Below are 14,723 nucleotides of genomic sequence, written 5' to 3'. Positions count from 1 at the left end.
TACAGAAAGGCAGTAATGACCTTGAAGGACGAGAATAGAACTCCCCAGAGAAGCACTTGAAGGGTTTTACTCAAAGGTGTTTCAGACCACTTCAATTATCTTAAAAAAAATCCCAAGGAGATAAACACAAAATGAAGTGTAATGTAAAAATCAAAGGTAACAGTGTACGTCTATTCTATAAAAAGGCTGGCAGTATATATTATGATCCAAGTATTGGTTTCCTTTCTGAGCACCCTGGTTAAGTCATCAAAATATTTTGTTCAAAATAATTTAGATCAATAAAGTACAATAAAGATGTATATGAAAACATAAGGCCAGATAGCCTACCTGCCTCATCTCTGCATTTAAAAAATGGATCAATTCTACTGCTATATAATTATTTGCAGCGTGTATGAAAATATGTCCTAATAGCTCATATGGATCAGTTTAGTTCCATCTTAAGAACATCCAGTTTTTACGGGATTCTTTCCCTTGCTGACTCAAACCACACTGCCCCGTGCACGGCTCACTGTTCAGGTCATATTATTAGTGACTGTTCATCCTGGGCTAAAAACTTGGAGATGCAACCCTCAATTCGTTTATCCTTTGCTAAAAGAGCAACTTATAAATATCCTTTTCTCTTTCATCTACGTGTATTATAACTCAAACAAGATGAGCTGGGGATGAACCTCCTATGTACTTACATACAACCTGGCTGTTTTTTTCTGTGGCTGAGTTACATTTCGAGTGTGAGGGAAAAGACTAATATCTTCCAGAAATATAGTATTTTGTGGTATAATGAGGGAATTAGGTGCAGAAAAGTTTGTAATGAGGAAAAAAACCCCTTAATGTTCAAACTACACTTATAAAAGTCCGAGACCAAGTACCCAACGGGGTCTTGGCATCTTGTTTTTTCCTTGCTGTGTTACTCAGCTCGCAATAATTAGATTTACATCCCGTGAATTCTCAATCACCAGTCACTGAGAGGGGGTTAATATTTACGGGCCCATTGGAGAGGGAAGGCTTCGGCAGCTTGACCCTCCCTGGGGTCGCGGCGCCCCTGAGGGGCAGCTGCCCCCTTCCGGGCCGTGTTCCCGCTCTCGTTCCGGGCCTCGTTCCGGGCCGTGTTCCCGCTCCCGTTCCCGCCTCCCCGGGCCCCTCACGAACCGCGGCCCCTCACGAGCCCCGGGCCCGCCTTTCCCGGGCCCCGCCCAGGCCCCGCCCCTCCCTCCCCTCGGGCCGCTGCCATTGGCCGGCGCGGCGCGCGCGCGGCCCCGGCGTGCTCCGCCCTCCGCGGGGTCACGTGATCCCCAAGATGGCCGCCGCCGCCCTGTTGTTTTGATGAATAATCTCTGCGCGGGGCAGCGGCCGCGGGCGGGCGGGGGCCGGGGCCGGGAGCTCTGAGGGTCGCGGGGGCACCGGGAGGGCAGCTTCCCTTCGGCCGCGGCGGCAGCTGAGGCGCGGGTGGGCGGCGGGGAGCGGGCCGGGGGCGGCGGTGCTGCCGGCGGGCGAGGCGCGGCGCGGTCGCCCCGGAGATGCCCTTGTGAGGCGGCCCGGGGGGCAGCAGCGGCAGGAGAGCGCTGCCTCGGAGCGGCCCCGCGGCGGGGCGGAGGAACGCGCCCCTCCTCCGGGCACCATTAAGAGGAAGGCGATGGAGGAGCTGAGCGCGGACGAGGTGAGTGCGCGGGGCCGGGGCCTGAGGGGCGGGTGGGCCCGCGGGGAGGGGGCGCCGGGCTGTGCTGGGCCCGGCTCGGGCCCGAGGGTGGGCACGGAACCATCCTGAAGAGCTCTGCCTTCGCCCCCTCTCTGTGCTCGGTGGGTTTTTCTCCCCTCCTGTCCTCGGGCTGGCCCTGACCCGCGACCCTCCGGCTCGGCCACGGGGTTGTGTTGCTGCTCTCCGGGTTAATTGTTTATTCTCTGCTTCCATCTGCTAGGTAGCCTTTGTCTGCAGCGTGTTCCCTCTCTGTGTGAATACTAGGCGTTTATGTGTTCTTTGTGTGCGATTCGAAACACCCAACCTTTTAACATAGTAAAACACTTGAAATTTTGCTTCCTTAGACTCTTTGCTGAGAAGCAAGATGGGTGTGTTCGTGGTCTTATATTTAGTATCATTTCTTCTTGAAGCAGCTTGAATCAGGCTTGTCAGTTTTCCACTGTTTCCTTTGATTTTCTTTATTTATTCAAGCTCTTCATCTTTCACTGAAGAATTCTAGTGTTATGCTGTAGTTGGCAAACGTCTATAATGTATATATTCTATTCACATAGAATAAGGTGAACTATTCCTTGTTTCTTTCTTTTAAAGGATGCTGCTTCCCCTGTTTTTTAATATATAATTAAGGTCTTAAGGTTTGCCTATATATTAGAGGGTTTTCAAATTAATTATTTGGGTTATTGTAGCAAGATCCAGGGAGTTTCCCAGTGATCCTGTGTAATCCTGAAATCAAAATGTATTGTACTGGACCTGCTGCAATACAGACTCAGTGCTATACTTATAATCCAGGGAGGATCAAAAGAAGTTATTTTTATTCTGTCCATATCTTATAGTGGGATTGTAGGGCAGGGTGGCTGCTGTTACCACTCAGATTTGTATTCCAAACAGTTGGGATGTTTTTGATGATGTTGTCTGTCACAATTTAGTAATCCTCCTGTGTTGCATCACGATCTAGGAGAAAACACTTTTTGCTGTTTACTTGGTGGAGGTCCTCATGCTCTGTGGAAGCACTGAGAAAAGGAGAGCAGTTCCCATGTTGGGAGGAGTGGGATGGGACACTGGTAGTGTAAGTCTGCTGGGAAAAAGGATCTCCAGTTTTACAGGTGTATTTCATGAGTGCTTTGTTTACCTGCAGCTCTTCTCGTTGTTAAAGTGCCCTGATCCTGAGGTGTTTTATGATTAATTTCAGAATTATTTAACCTATGTAGGCTTATTTGTGTCACTGCCTCAGCACATTACTGACATCATCAAAACCACTGCATCATGGATCTGAGGCTGCAGGAAAGGAGTTCTCCAGTGAGGACTCATCCACCTTTTTTGGCCAAATGTTTGTCTCGAGTGACTTTCCATGTCCTTCTTGTCCAGTTCAGCAAGGACCAAACCAAATGGTCTTTTAGGTGATTGCTTGTGACAGTCTTGTATCATTTTAACAGAGTCACAGTGTCACTTCTTTTATTAATGGATTGCTCACTGAAAAGTCAGAGCCAAGTTGATTTTAATTTTCCTCCACATCTCCACTTTGCTGTTACTTGGCACAGTGGGCCTGGATGAGATTATATTGAAAAATAACCTTCTGAAATATACTTCATGTTACTTCTTCAGATTCAGACTTTTTTTCAGGCAACGACTGAAGGTGAGAAAATACTTAACGGAAGTTTAATTGCAAGGCTCTTACAGATAAGGTTATCTTCTGTTATCAAACCATAATTAAATATAACACTAACGGGTTGCAGCTTCAAAAGAGGAGATACACAGTTGATCATACTTGTATTTTAGTTTCAAGAAGATCTTTTCCCCTCCTATTAACAGTGTCTCTCACTGACATTTTCTTACTGTTGTCTTTGTTAATGCACTAAAAGTTGTAATTCATTACAGACCATAATAAAATTTTTAGGAGAGGGAAGAAATAAATTTCCTTCTTAGTATGTGAGTTTTAGCACAGTAGATAGTGCAAGATGAGAACAGGGACTTCACAGAATTGAATAGGAGATTTATTTACAGTCTCACTAAGCAGTTGCCACTCTAGCAGATACGGATACACAATGTTTTTAAATTGAGAATGTGTGAGCCTGAGGGACTGGTCTTCCTGGTTGTATCTTTATTACCTGGTGCCAAATTAATTTATCAGTTAACCATCTTTAGCAGGGTGCTCTTTTTACATTTTTCCTTGTGGTGCATGCAGCTAACAGCTTTTAAGAAGTCAATTTAGATCAAAAATGTATTTCTGAAAACTGCTATTTATAGATCTAGTCCAGATGTGTCCAGCAAAAACTGTACTATACTGTACCAGTTAAAAAGCAATGTGCTTGTCCCATTCAGCCAATTAGGTGGTTTTTTTTTTAATTAGGCTTTTAAACTGTGTGTTCTGGAGCTGTGCTCTGCAGGGAAGATGGGCTGTGGAGCAAGCAATGCCCATGTAATAGGACTGAAAACCTTGTCACTGTTAGGTAACATAATGGCACATAACAGCTTTGTCATATGTCACTGGCTCAGATCTGCAATCGAGGGTTGGGGATTATTCAAATGCCCTAAACTTCCCTAAAATATTATTTGAGACCCCAGCTTTGTGCTGCTGGGTGGTAATTTGGAGGCTCATTCAGTCTGAAATGGGAACAGCTTATTGGAGGGAACTCCCATACTTCTGAGGAGGGATTTGTGTGCAGGTGGAGTCTGGATTGTCTCTTGTGTTGTGCAAACAAACTGTGTCTCCTGAGTCCCCAGCTGTGCCCATCTTCCCTTCTCTCCCTTCTGTTCAGCCTGAAGATACAGGGAATTCACTGGATAGAATGTGTCCACCAATTTTATGCCATCTTTTCAAACTTGGCCTGTACTTGGCCTTTTTAGCATAGTATTTCTCCTCTTTTATCTCTGACTTAAAACTTTCTAGTCTTCACATCAAACTTCAGATTACTGCAATAATTTTATATAAACCTGGAGGAATATGACAGCTTGAGGTATCCAAGAACCAGATCTGGTCCTTCAACATGTGCTCCATGCACCCTCAGTTGTGAAAGCTGTGGCTGTCAGTGGTAAAAATATTCAGAGTTTGTTTATATTTTAGCATTACTTTGTTCAGCAGTAAGGAACGTGATTGTAATCTGCCCATCATCCTTAAAGGGGCAGGGGAACATATTGTATTATTTTTTATTGCAATCTCTTGACTCAAAGCAGCAGTGTCTGAGCAGATGTTTGTTCCAGGCCCTGCTCAGACTGTTTTGCTGGGGGCCTGCTCCCTGAGAAAGGCGGGTGCTTGATGGGCTAAGGGTGGTGAATACCAGGCAGGAGATGGGTCTGGGTGTCCTCCTGTGGCAGCAGCGCTGACTGCAGGGGGATTTGCTGTGACACAGCCGTGGATCTTGCCTAGGGAGGGCAGGGAAGGAATGCCAAGTGCCACTAGTGTCCTTAGTTATCTGCCTGCCACTGGGAGAGGAGGAAGAGGGGACCTTGTTTGAGTAATCAATGCACTGTACTTGTGAATTAATTAATAAATGTGTTGGGTATCATCTCTGCCCTCTTCTCCTCACATATCTCCTTCCTTGCTCTGATTTGGAACTAGCTAGCAAGCATTAATGGGAACAGTTGTGGAAGAGCTCCATATCACATTAATTATAGAAAAAGCAAGAAAAAGAAATCCTCTTTCTCCTTCAGACACTGGTGCATATATGGAGTGCATGTGTGTGTATTTGTTGTATTTGTGAGCTGTGAACACTTAATTTGGATTCAGATATGAGGACATGTAGCTGACATTTTCTCAGTTATACTTTTGAGGGCTGAGGTAGTTCTGGAGTTCTTTCAGATAAGCACTTGGATGAAAAACTGAAAAATTGAAATATGAGGTATAAATGAAGAAGGAGAAGACCCTAATATGTATTACTTTTACCTAAAGACAAAGCTGAACAATTTATTTCTGCATTAAGCTCCCCTATTTTGCTTGACAAGGAGGAAGGATTAGAGATTCTATTCATAGCTATTTTTTTGAGTCTTAAAAAAAATGTAGCTGCCTTCCATGTTCATGTGGTGACACCTGTCGTGGAGGGAGATGTAGTTCCAGACACTGTTTTCTCACAGTTTTTGAAGTCTGATTTAATTTGATCTGTTCTTCTTCCTGTTGGAGTAGGTTTCACAGGCCATTAAATGATACAGCAATGTAGTGTAGACATTGACTTGACACAAATCTTTTGTTCACTCTTTCAGTTGCCTGGCAGTTCTTTAGGACTATGAGCAGAAATGAAAACTTTGTGCAATGCCTGAGTGTCATAATACGAAGAGAATAACAGGAATTGCTGATTTTTGCAGGGAAGGGAGCTGACATCCTCAAATATACTTTTACTTTGGGCCTGTTTCAAGCCAAAGATGTAAGCTTTGGGCAGAGATCCTGTAAGGCAGCCTGTGACAATAAATAATTTATTTTCTGGTTTTTGTTTGTGCAAAGATTAAAGCATTATGAATCTAGTTTCATAAGTTTTGTCTATTTCTCATGTATAATATTAGTGTTATGTGATCACATGCCAGTTTTAATAAGTAAATTTGTAACAGTTTTCTGTAGTTGGATTTTGAAGGCAGATGCTTCTCTTAAAAGGAACATGCAAAAACTGTATTTAAAATTCTTTGTGATGGAATGCCTCTAGGTGATAAGAGGATGTTTATTACTCTGTCTTTACTTGTCAAGGTGCTTCTGTCCATCACACAGGGTGCAGTTTTGGTGTTGCAGTTCTGTTTTGGATTAATTTGGACAGTGGTGGTCTTGCATAACTTTCAACTGGACCTTCTTTAGCACGGGTGTGTTGGTATCATGTGGTGTGAAGTTAAAGCAAAGGTCACATTCGTGTTGTCCCTTTTATCACATCAACATGGCTTGTCAGATGCCAAAGTAAATGGGGAGGAGTATTGCAGGTTTTGAAACTGCTGAGCAGTAAACATTAAACGGGTCTTGCACAACCCCTCAAGGGACAAACACAGCATTCCCAGTGCACATGGTTTTCCAAGGCAGCAAACACATACTTTGAATTTGAACACGGAGGGTACTGTGTGCTGTGACACAGAACAGTGGAAGGGCAGCCAGCCCAGCTCCACTGAGCAGGCTTCAGGTAAGGCTGCAGTGTTGTGTTTGTCTTTGCAGGAGACAGGGGGGTTCACTGGGCTCCTTCCTCTCCCTGACAGGGGGGTTCAATGAACTCCTTTCACTGAGCTCCTCTCCCTGACAGGGGGGTTCACTGGGCTCCTTCCTCTCCCTGACAGGGGGGTTCACTGAGCTGAGCTCCTCTCCTGACAGGGGGGTTCACTCATTCCTCTCCTGACAGGGGGGTTCACTGGGCTCCTTCCTCTCCTGACAGGGGGTTCACTCACTCCTCTCCTGACAGGGGGGGTTCACTGGGCTCCTCTCCCTGACAGGGGGGTTCACTCACTCCTCTCCTGACGGGGGGGGTTCACTGAGCTCCTTCTTCTCCCTGACAGGGGAGTTCACTGAGCTCCTCTCCTGACAGAGGGGTTCACTCACTCCTCTCCTGACAGGGGATTCACTGGGCTCCTCTCCTGATAGGGGGGTTCACTGAGCTCCTTCCTCTCCTGACAGAGGGGTTCACTCACTCCTCTCCTGACAGGGGATTCACTGGGCTCCTCTCCCTGGCAGTGAGGTTCAGTGGGATTCTCTCTGTGACAGAGGTGTTCACTGGGCTCCTCTCCCTGGCAGGGGGTTCACTCACTCCTCTCCTGGCCGGGGGGATCCCTGGGCTCCTTTCCCTGGGCTCCTTTCACTGCTCTCCTCTCCCCGCAGATCCGGCGGAGGCGCCTGGCGCGGCTGGCGGGCGGCTCCTCGTCCCAGCCCACCACCCCGCTGACGTCCCCTCAGAGAGAGACCCCGCCGGGGCCGCCGGGCGCAGCCCCAGCGCCGGGGCCCTCGCACAGCCTGGGCCTCAACGTGCACAGCATGACCCCAGCTACCTCTCCCATTGGGGCGGCAGGTAGGCCCGCAGCTCCCGGCTGCTCCTCCTGTGTCCGTGCGCGTTCCTTACTCAGCTCCTCACTGTACTCAGCACTGCTGCTGCTCCTGCTCTTACTGAGAGTCATTTTCAGAAACAAATGTTGCAAAACAGTGAAAGAAGGTACTTCTTGTTTTCATTTTCCAAGTAATAAATGGTTTTCCATTTATTCCATTTACGCTTGTTTTCCAGGTGTGCGTAAACTCCTGACATTTGCAATATGGGTTACCAAAGCTTAAAAAAGTTTGTAATAAAGTTCATTATTACACAATATTATGGAAAAAAATATGTCAAGGAGACAGGAAAATCCCTTTCAAGTTTTGCAACACAGTCTCTATTGATTGGTTTCTAGGTACATTCTAGCAATCGGTCTCAAGTTAATTTTTGATCTTTAGTTGCAAGCAATCAGCAGAATTAAAAATAGCAAGCCATGACTGGACATTGTCAGTGTAAGAATAAAGTATTTGCTTTCTGCTTTGTATTACTCTGCCAATTTCACTATTTACTGGAGGGAATACAAGCAGGATATTTACAAATTGTATTTATTTCAGAAGATGCAACAAATAACTGATCTGTTAAAATCATACAAATGCAGCAAGCAGGGGAAGTTAGGAGGGTTGCTCTATAGAGAGGGGAAGACAAAATTCATGTATTTATACCACATTTGACCTGACAGAAATTAATTTTGATTTCAAATTATCTGACTTGGGAATCAGGACAAATTGACGTATTTTCCAGTATTGCGATCTTTATCTGAAAACTGAAATTGTTTTGCACGTTGTGTTACTAAGCTTAGAGGTTCTCAAAACCATCCCAAAACAAATTCAAGATGGTTCTAACAAGGTTTCCAATATGATTTCTAACAGTTTAATAAAAATAACATTTTTCCAATGATCTTTGATGAGCTTGCAGAATTCGTTAACATTTACCTATTTGCTTCTTGAATTTTCTGGTTTTCCCTTTGGCAATTAGAGTATTTTACAAGCTTCAATCTTGTAGTTTTAATTACAGTGCTGTTCAGAAATACTTAGAAGTGACTCCTTCCTGCTTGTTTTGTTTCCTTACATCCAAAGCAGGACAGAGAAAAGCTATCAAAAGCATTTCCTGAGATCAACTCATTGCAGATGGAATTTAACACTCTGTATTGTTCTCATGACTAAAGGCAGCAACCCAGAGGTGGAGGTGACTTCTTTTTCTTAAGAATGGTGCAGAGTTCACTCACTGTGTTCCCTCAGCCTGTGGGTACATGACTGTTTTAATCCATCTGAGGTCTGACTCTTGCTGAAAGGAGCATTTGTTCTTCTGCTGTCTGTGGCAGCTGTGTGATGAGGGGAATTGTGGGCTTAATACAAGTGAAAACTAACCCAGGAAAAGTAAATGTTTAATTTCCAAACAGAAGAGGTCCTGATCCATCCTAGGGCACAACTGGATAAACAATACTGGCAGCAGAACAGGAGGTGTGGAAATGTGTACCTGGAGGTAGAAATGCTCAGGTATTGGCAGGTTTATCGAGGTTTATTGAGGTTTGAAGTGCTCAGACAGTGAGGACCATGGGGATTTCTGTTTTGAGAATTCCCCAGGACAGTGCCTGACTGTACTGACTGGATTGGCTGATGACCCAAAGCAGGAGTTTCTGGTGTTTGCTTCCTACAGTGCCATTTGTGCAGCTGTTTAATAATGTGTTGCTTTTTCACATCAGGGTGAGAGCTTTGGTTAAATTGGGGAATGGATCAGGAAAAAAATATAAAGGTTTATCTTGTGTGTTTATGTAGCATAAATGAAGACTCAGCTAATGCTGTGTAGTTTGCAGCAGTTCCTTTCAGCAGCAGGCTGAAGTGACTGCAGAGGATTTGAATTCATTTGGACACACAGAGAGCAGCTCCAGCAGAACAGTGTCCTTGTAAGCATCCATTGTTCTAAGGAGTTGCCTGTCGTGGTGAGATCAGACATAGGAATCAATTTCATGGAAAATCTCATTATTTTGTATGTATTTTGAAAATACCTTAGAAAACCTAAAACCAGTGTTATCAGTGGCAGCTGGAGCTTTAGGCGTCAGGTATTTTATTGTATACCTGATCTAGCAAAGTAGAGATGCCAGTAAATTCTGGAAGATCTGTATGAAAAGATGGCAGGTTGAGGAGGGCTGTTAATGAGTGCTGCAGCATCACTGTTAAAGTACATTTTCCTGGCTATAAGAGTAAGACCCCAAGGGAATGCAGAGCAATGCAGTTCTTTGCCCTGGTGGGCCCTGTTTGCTCTGGTCTCTTTTGTCCACTGACTTAGCTAGATTTTCTTTGGGAGGAGGAGAGATGAAGACCTCAAGGAATATTTGTTGCCCCTTTATAATTGATGATGTAAGTGCATTGTAATGGCCCAGTGTTAAGTCCTGTTCTGATAGGACAGTCTTTAGAGGGGCTCTGACAATGTCTGAATGTAGTAGACACAGCAACCTTGTAATAGACCAGTTTTTATAGGAGTGGATCTCTGAGCACTTCATGGCTGCAAGTTTATCTTTGTTCTTTGTTTAATGCAGGTGAGCATTCCTACATTGCTGCTTCAAGGGACGGTAGAAAATGGGATTGTCTGTAGTCAAATGTGGTATTAACTTTTATTTGGTAATGCAGTGCTAAGAATGGTTAAGAGCTGGATTGAAAAACACTATTTCCTCTCCTTTTCCATCCAAATACTGCAGTGCCTTCTCACTGCTGTAGCAGTAATCTTGGTGGTGCCTTTTCTTTAGGAGTAGCCCACCGAAGCCAGAGCAGCGAAGGAGTGAGTTCCCTCAGCAGTTCTCCATCAAACAGCCTTGAAACCCAATCTCAGTCCCTCTCTCGGTCTCAGAGCATGGACATTGATAGTGTCTCCTGTGAGAAAAGGTAAAAAATGCAGCTTGTAACAGCTGGCAGATATGGCACAATGCTGGTGTTCAAGGCTCTTAGAGGACAAGGCTCTGCCCTCCCCCCCTCCCAGCTGTGTTAATGCAGTAGGGTTAATGCTTAAAAATCATACACTGTTGAGACCACTGTAATGCTTTTTCTAGCCTGGTTTTAATGGGGATTCCTGACCTAAAGTGGTAAAAGACAAAACATTATCTTAGACATTAATAGATAAGCATGTCTGGTGGGGATAATTCAGCTACTCTATTTAAAAGAAGAAGGTTGTGGGATGTGATAGCTGTGTAGTTTGTATTGCCTGCTGAAGAAATTTAGAGCTCTAATGTAATATGAGAAACATTTATCAACCAATGATTTTAATTGCTGTTTGTGCAGTGCTTTCTCTGCTGCATCTGCTTAAGGGGACGTTTTTTCAGTCAGCATCTTACAGAGGACTGTCTGCAGCTTTCTACAGTTAATGGGCTTTGTCTCTTATTTCCCCTTGCAGTATGTCCCAGGTAGATGTGGATTCAGGAATTGAGAACATGGAGGTGGATGAGAACGATCGCAGAGAGAAGCGGAGTCTGACGGACAAGGTGAGCCCTGGCATTTTCTGCCCTGTCAGTAATAAGGTCACTTGGTAAAGCCTGGCCTGCATGGGGACACTCCTCCACTCAGGGCTGGGGGCAGCAGGGAAAGGAGATCAAATCTTATGAATTAAGCTGAAGCCTCTTAAGGAAGATCTGTACCTAATTGTACATTGACTAATACAAGTGCAAATCAGGTGTTGATTGTTTTGTTCCCCCCAGGAACCTCTGTCAGGGTCAGAAGTGTCAGAGGAACAAGCTCTACAGCTGGTCTGTAAGATCTTCCGAGTCTCTTGGAAGGACAGAGACAGAGATGTTATTTTCCTGAATTCACTCTCTGCCCAGTTCAAGCAGAACCCAAAGGAAGGTGGGTTCCTGAGCAGGAGGCACTGGCTGCTTCAGTTTATTTTTTCAGAAATGTTTTAGTGAATTAAAGGATTGTTCTTGCATCATAGTAGACATCTAACAGTTAATTTGATAAGCCAAAATTTCCTGATTATTTTGTGTAATAGACTATATATTCTATGTAAGCTGTAAGATACACCAAAACAATTGTTATTTTGTGTGGGGGGGCTATGTGCATGTTTTGTTTTCCTTTCTTTGACACAACCTGCCCAGCTCAACAGCAGGGTGGGAAAATATGAGTGGAACACACAAGACAAGTTTAATAAATGACTATAGGAGCATTAGGTCATCTATGATCTTCTGTGTTTTCCATAAAGGCTGTACATTTCGTGTAGCTGTAATTCCAGAACTTATATAGACAGTGATAATTACAGATGTGTCAGTGCGTTGTTTTTGCCAAAAGCAGTGCTCAATTCACAGGAGTCTGTTTCTGTCCTTTTTTCCTCTGCTAATATTTACACCTGACTCCTGTGTAGATGAAGACTGAGGTGAGGATATTGATTCTTTTCTTCTGAACAGTGTTTTCAGATTTTAAGGACTTGATCGGGCAAATTTTGATGGAAGTGCTGATGATGTCCACCCAGGCAAGGGATGAGAACCCCTTTGCCAGCCTGACAGCCACCTCCCAGCCCATTGCTGCAGCTGCCCGCTCTCCTGACAGAAGCCTGATGTTAAATATGGGCTCCAACCCTGGAAGCAGCCCCATGTTCTGTAATGTGGGCTCCTTTGGTTCCAGCTCGTTGTCCAGGTGACTTCTGATTGTAACTGAATGCTGATTTCACTTGAATACTGATTGGTAGACTAGAAGAGAGAAAAGGGCATAGAAGTGTCCCAAGAACAATAAATAGAATGGATTTTTAAAGCTTTTCAGTCTTTTTCATGTGAGTGTCCCTCCATTTCACCCTTTTTGATTACACTGCCATGGCTAGGAATGTATTTGATAGATTCAAGCCATGTAACTGTTTTCTGCTGAGAAGTGTCCCTAACTTGCATCACGAAGGCCGTGATTTTTAAAAGTGTGTAGATTGTGACATAGTTTTATTGAACAACAGTAGAAAAGAATAATGTGTGTGAGCTGCAAAAATATTGCTGAAGAGTCATCAGAAGGGCAAGAACTTCTCTTGCTCATTTGATCTTTCTCACCCTTTTTCTGCATATCCTAAATTGTTGCTCTTTTTTTTTCTTTTTCCCCCTGTTAACTGGTTTAGTCTCTATGGGACTAGTCCAGCTCCTCCTACCAATTTCACAAGCTATGTACCAATGACTGGTTCATCTCTTACCCCACCAGCCAGTTCAGTTGCCACCCCAGCAGTGGCTCCCATTTCTGTCAGCTCTCAGCTGGCAGCAGCCAGCCCCTCGTGGACACAGCCTTGCTCCCCGCGGTACCACCCCTACACCGTGGCCCATCCCGGAGGCTCTGCTGCCGCTGCCGCCGCGCGCTCCCCGAGCGTTTCCATCCCATGTAGCTCTCCAAGCCCTCCAGCCCTGGCTGCTGGCCCTCCAGCCATGCCAGTCATCACATCCAGGCACAGGCCCACAGCCATGGGCCCACCTTTGTTTACTGCTTCGCCCGGTGCCTTGCGCAGGCGTCCTTCCTTACAGAGCAGGATTCCTCCTAGGTATTGCACAAGAGCAGAGTGTGTTTGCTGTGTGCTCTGCAGGGTGTGGCTGCAGGATGGAAGAACTCATGTTTGTGCTGAGCTCACCCTACTCACCCCGAGTTGATTTCTGTGTCTGGGTTTGTGCTAATACCTTGACTTGCTAACCAGGTGTCTTTGACCTGCCTGTGTGCATTTGAGGTGTGATGTAATTACTTTAAAGGTAGCAGTATGGTTTTAATTTCTTCCTCATGGTAGATCCATTTCAGTTAAACTGTAAGCTTTCTTATAGTTCAGTTGCTGCTGTTGGATGGTAAACCACATAAAAGTCCTGCTCCAAAATCAGTTTTCGCAGTAGGGCCTTAGTTAATTTGTTGAATGCTGCTACTTGCTGGACTGGGTTGGATTTGATTCCCTGGTACATAGATTTAAATTACAGATCAGCATGTTTCAGAATGCCAGGCTAAGTACCACTGCTGTTCCTCTCTTGGCTGTTCCTGGAAACCCTTGTTCCTGCAGGAGGGAGAAACAAAGACACATGGCTTTGAGACCACAGCTTTAAAGTCATTAGCTTAGAAATGTAGTATTTATTATTCAGTCATGTCTAAACATTCCACTTTAGACATCATTTTTATTTGGTCTCAAAAGTTCTTTTTCAATTTTCAGGTTGTAAATGTGTGGTATTTATGATACCAGAATAACTTGTAGTAGTGTAACAAAGCATGTTAGTATGGTCCTGGTTTTACTAACGTGGAGTTGCCTTTTGTCTGCACGTTTAGAGAAGGTGATTTTTGACAGACCTAAAAAGAAAAGCTGCCATTTACTTCTTCTTCTGGCTTAAAAAATCTGATGGCCTTTTCCATTTTTGTTGTGGTAGTTTACACGACAACCCTTTCTCCCTCCTCCTCCTTGCTGTTTCTGATGTGTCTGAGGACAGTAGTGATGAAGAAAATGAAGACGATGATTTTTCTTGTGTCCAGTTTGGGTCCAGGTATTGAAGAAAGAGAATGTAACCTGCATGTTTGGTTGTTTAGGAACTAACAGCCTGTGTAGTGTCAAGTGATATTCAGAGTAATTTGGGGAACAACTGAAGCCAAGGCTGTGACTTGGCTGGCTTGTTAATGAGTGCAGTCAGTCAGCTCTCCTTTGGAGACATGACCAAGGGAAATGCTCATCACACAATCTTCTAGGCCTAATGAATGTGGTTCTGAGGTGTTTGAGTGGAGCTTCTCTTGGGCTGTATGAGTAGAAGGAACAGTATTCACCCATGGCTGTAATTTTAAAGCCCTGGTACACCATGTGCATGTTTTGCTTTGAAAAAACTGGAAAATGAGGACAAGGGTTAATATGCACCTTCCAAGTGCACCTTAATATGCACCATGTCCTCTTTTCTACTTCAGTCTGATTTCAAGAGAATGAACTTGATAACACAGCTGTAGGGGGGCTTTGTGTATGTGGAATTTAGGATTATTTTCCCCACTGTTCTGTTTAGTTTTTATCCTGTTGTTGACTCAATCCAAATGTTGGATTGAGTTGCCAAGCTTTGGGTAGGATTTCTGCTGTGCTTCTGAGGTTTAGTGTGTTTATTGTGT

The 14,723-nt window shown here is 44.5% G+C and overlaps 1 protein-coding gene across 3 annotated transcripts in view; it reads left to right on the top strand.

Annotated features, from left to right (window-relative positions):
- Positions 1 to 1,284: 1,284 nt before the first annotated feature.
- UBE4B (ubiquitination factor E4B) overlaps positions 1,285 to 14,723 on the top strand; it is a 33,463-nt gene continuing 20,024 nt past the window's right edge. Inside the window, exons 1-8 of one of the 3 annotated variants that reach the window (XM_071449351.1) lie at positions 1,285 to 1,654; positions 7,464 to 7,650; positions 10,409 to 10,544; positions 11,050 to 11,137; positions 11,351 to 11,495; positions 12,053 to 12,281; positions 12,742 to 13,152; positions 14,009 to 14,122. In XM_071449351.1, the coding sequence (XP_071305452.1) occupies positions 1,631 to 1,654; positions 7,464 to 7,650; positions 10,409 to 10,544; positions 11,050 to 11,137; positions 11,351 to 11,495; positions 12,053 to 12,281; positions 12,742 to 13,152; positions 14,009 to 14,122 (1,334 nt within the window). In that variant the 5' untranslated portion in view covers positions 1,285 to 1,630. The remainder of the gene's footprint in view (positions 1,655 to 7,463; positions 7,651 to 10,408; positions 10,545 to 11,049; positions 11,138 to 11,350; positions 11,496 to 12,052; positions 12,282 to 12,741; positions 13,153 to 14,008; positions 14,123 to 14,723) is intronic. The other 2 variants (XM_071449349.1, XM_071449350.1) reach the window with 2 other exon arrangements.

The sequence above is a fragment of the Agelaius tricolor genome, unplaced genomic scaffold (genome assembly GCF_023055355.1).
Source record: "Agelaius tricolor isolate 1412-34295 unplaced genomic scaffold, bAgeTri1.0.p SCAF_28, whole genome shotgun sequence".
Classification (NCBI taxonomy): domain Eukaryota; kingdom Metazoa; phylum Chordata; class Aves; order Passeriformes; family Icteridae; genus Agelaius; species Agelaius tricolor.
This window is presented reverse-complemented; position numbering and strand designations above follow the sequence as displayed.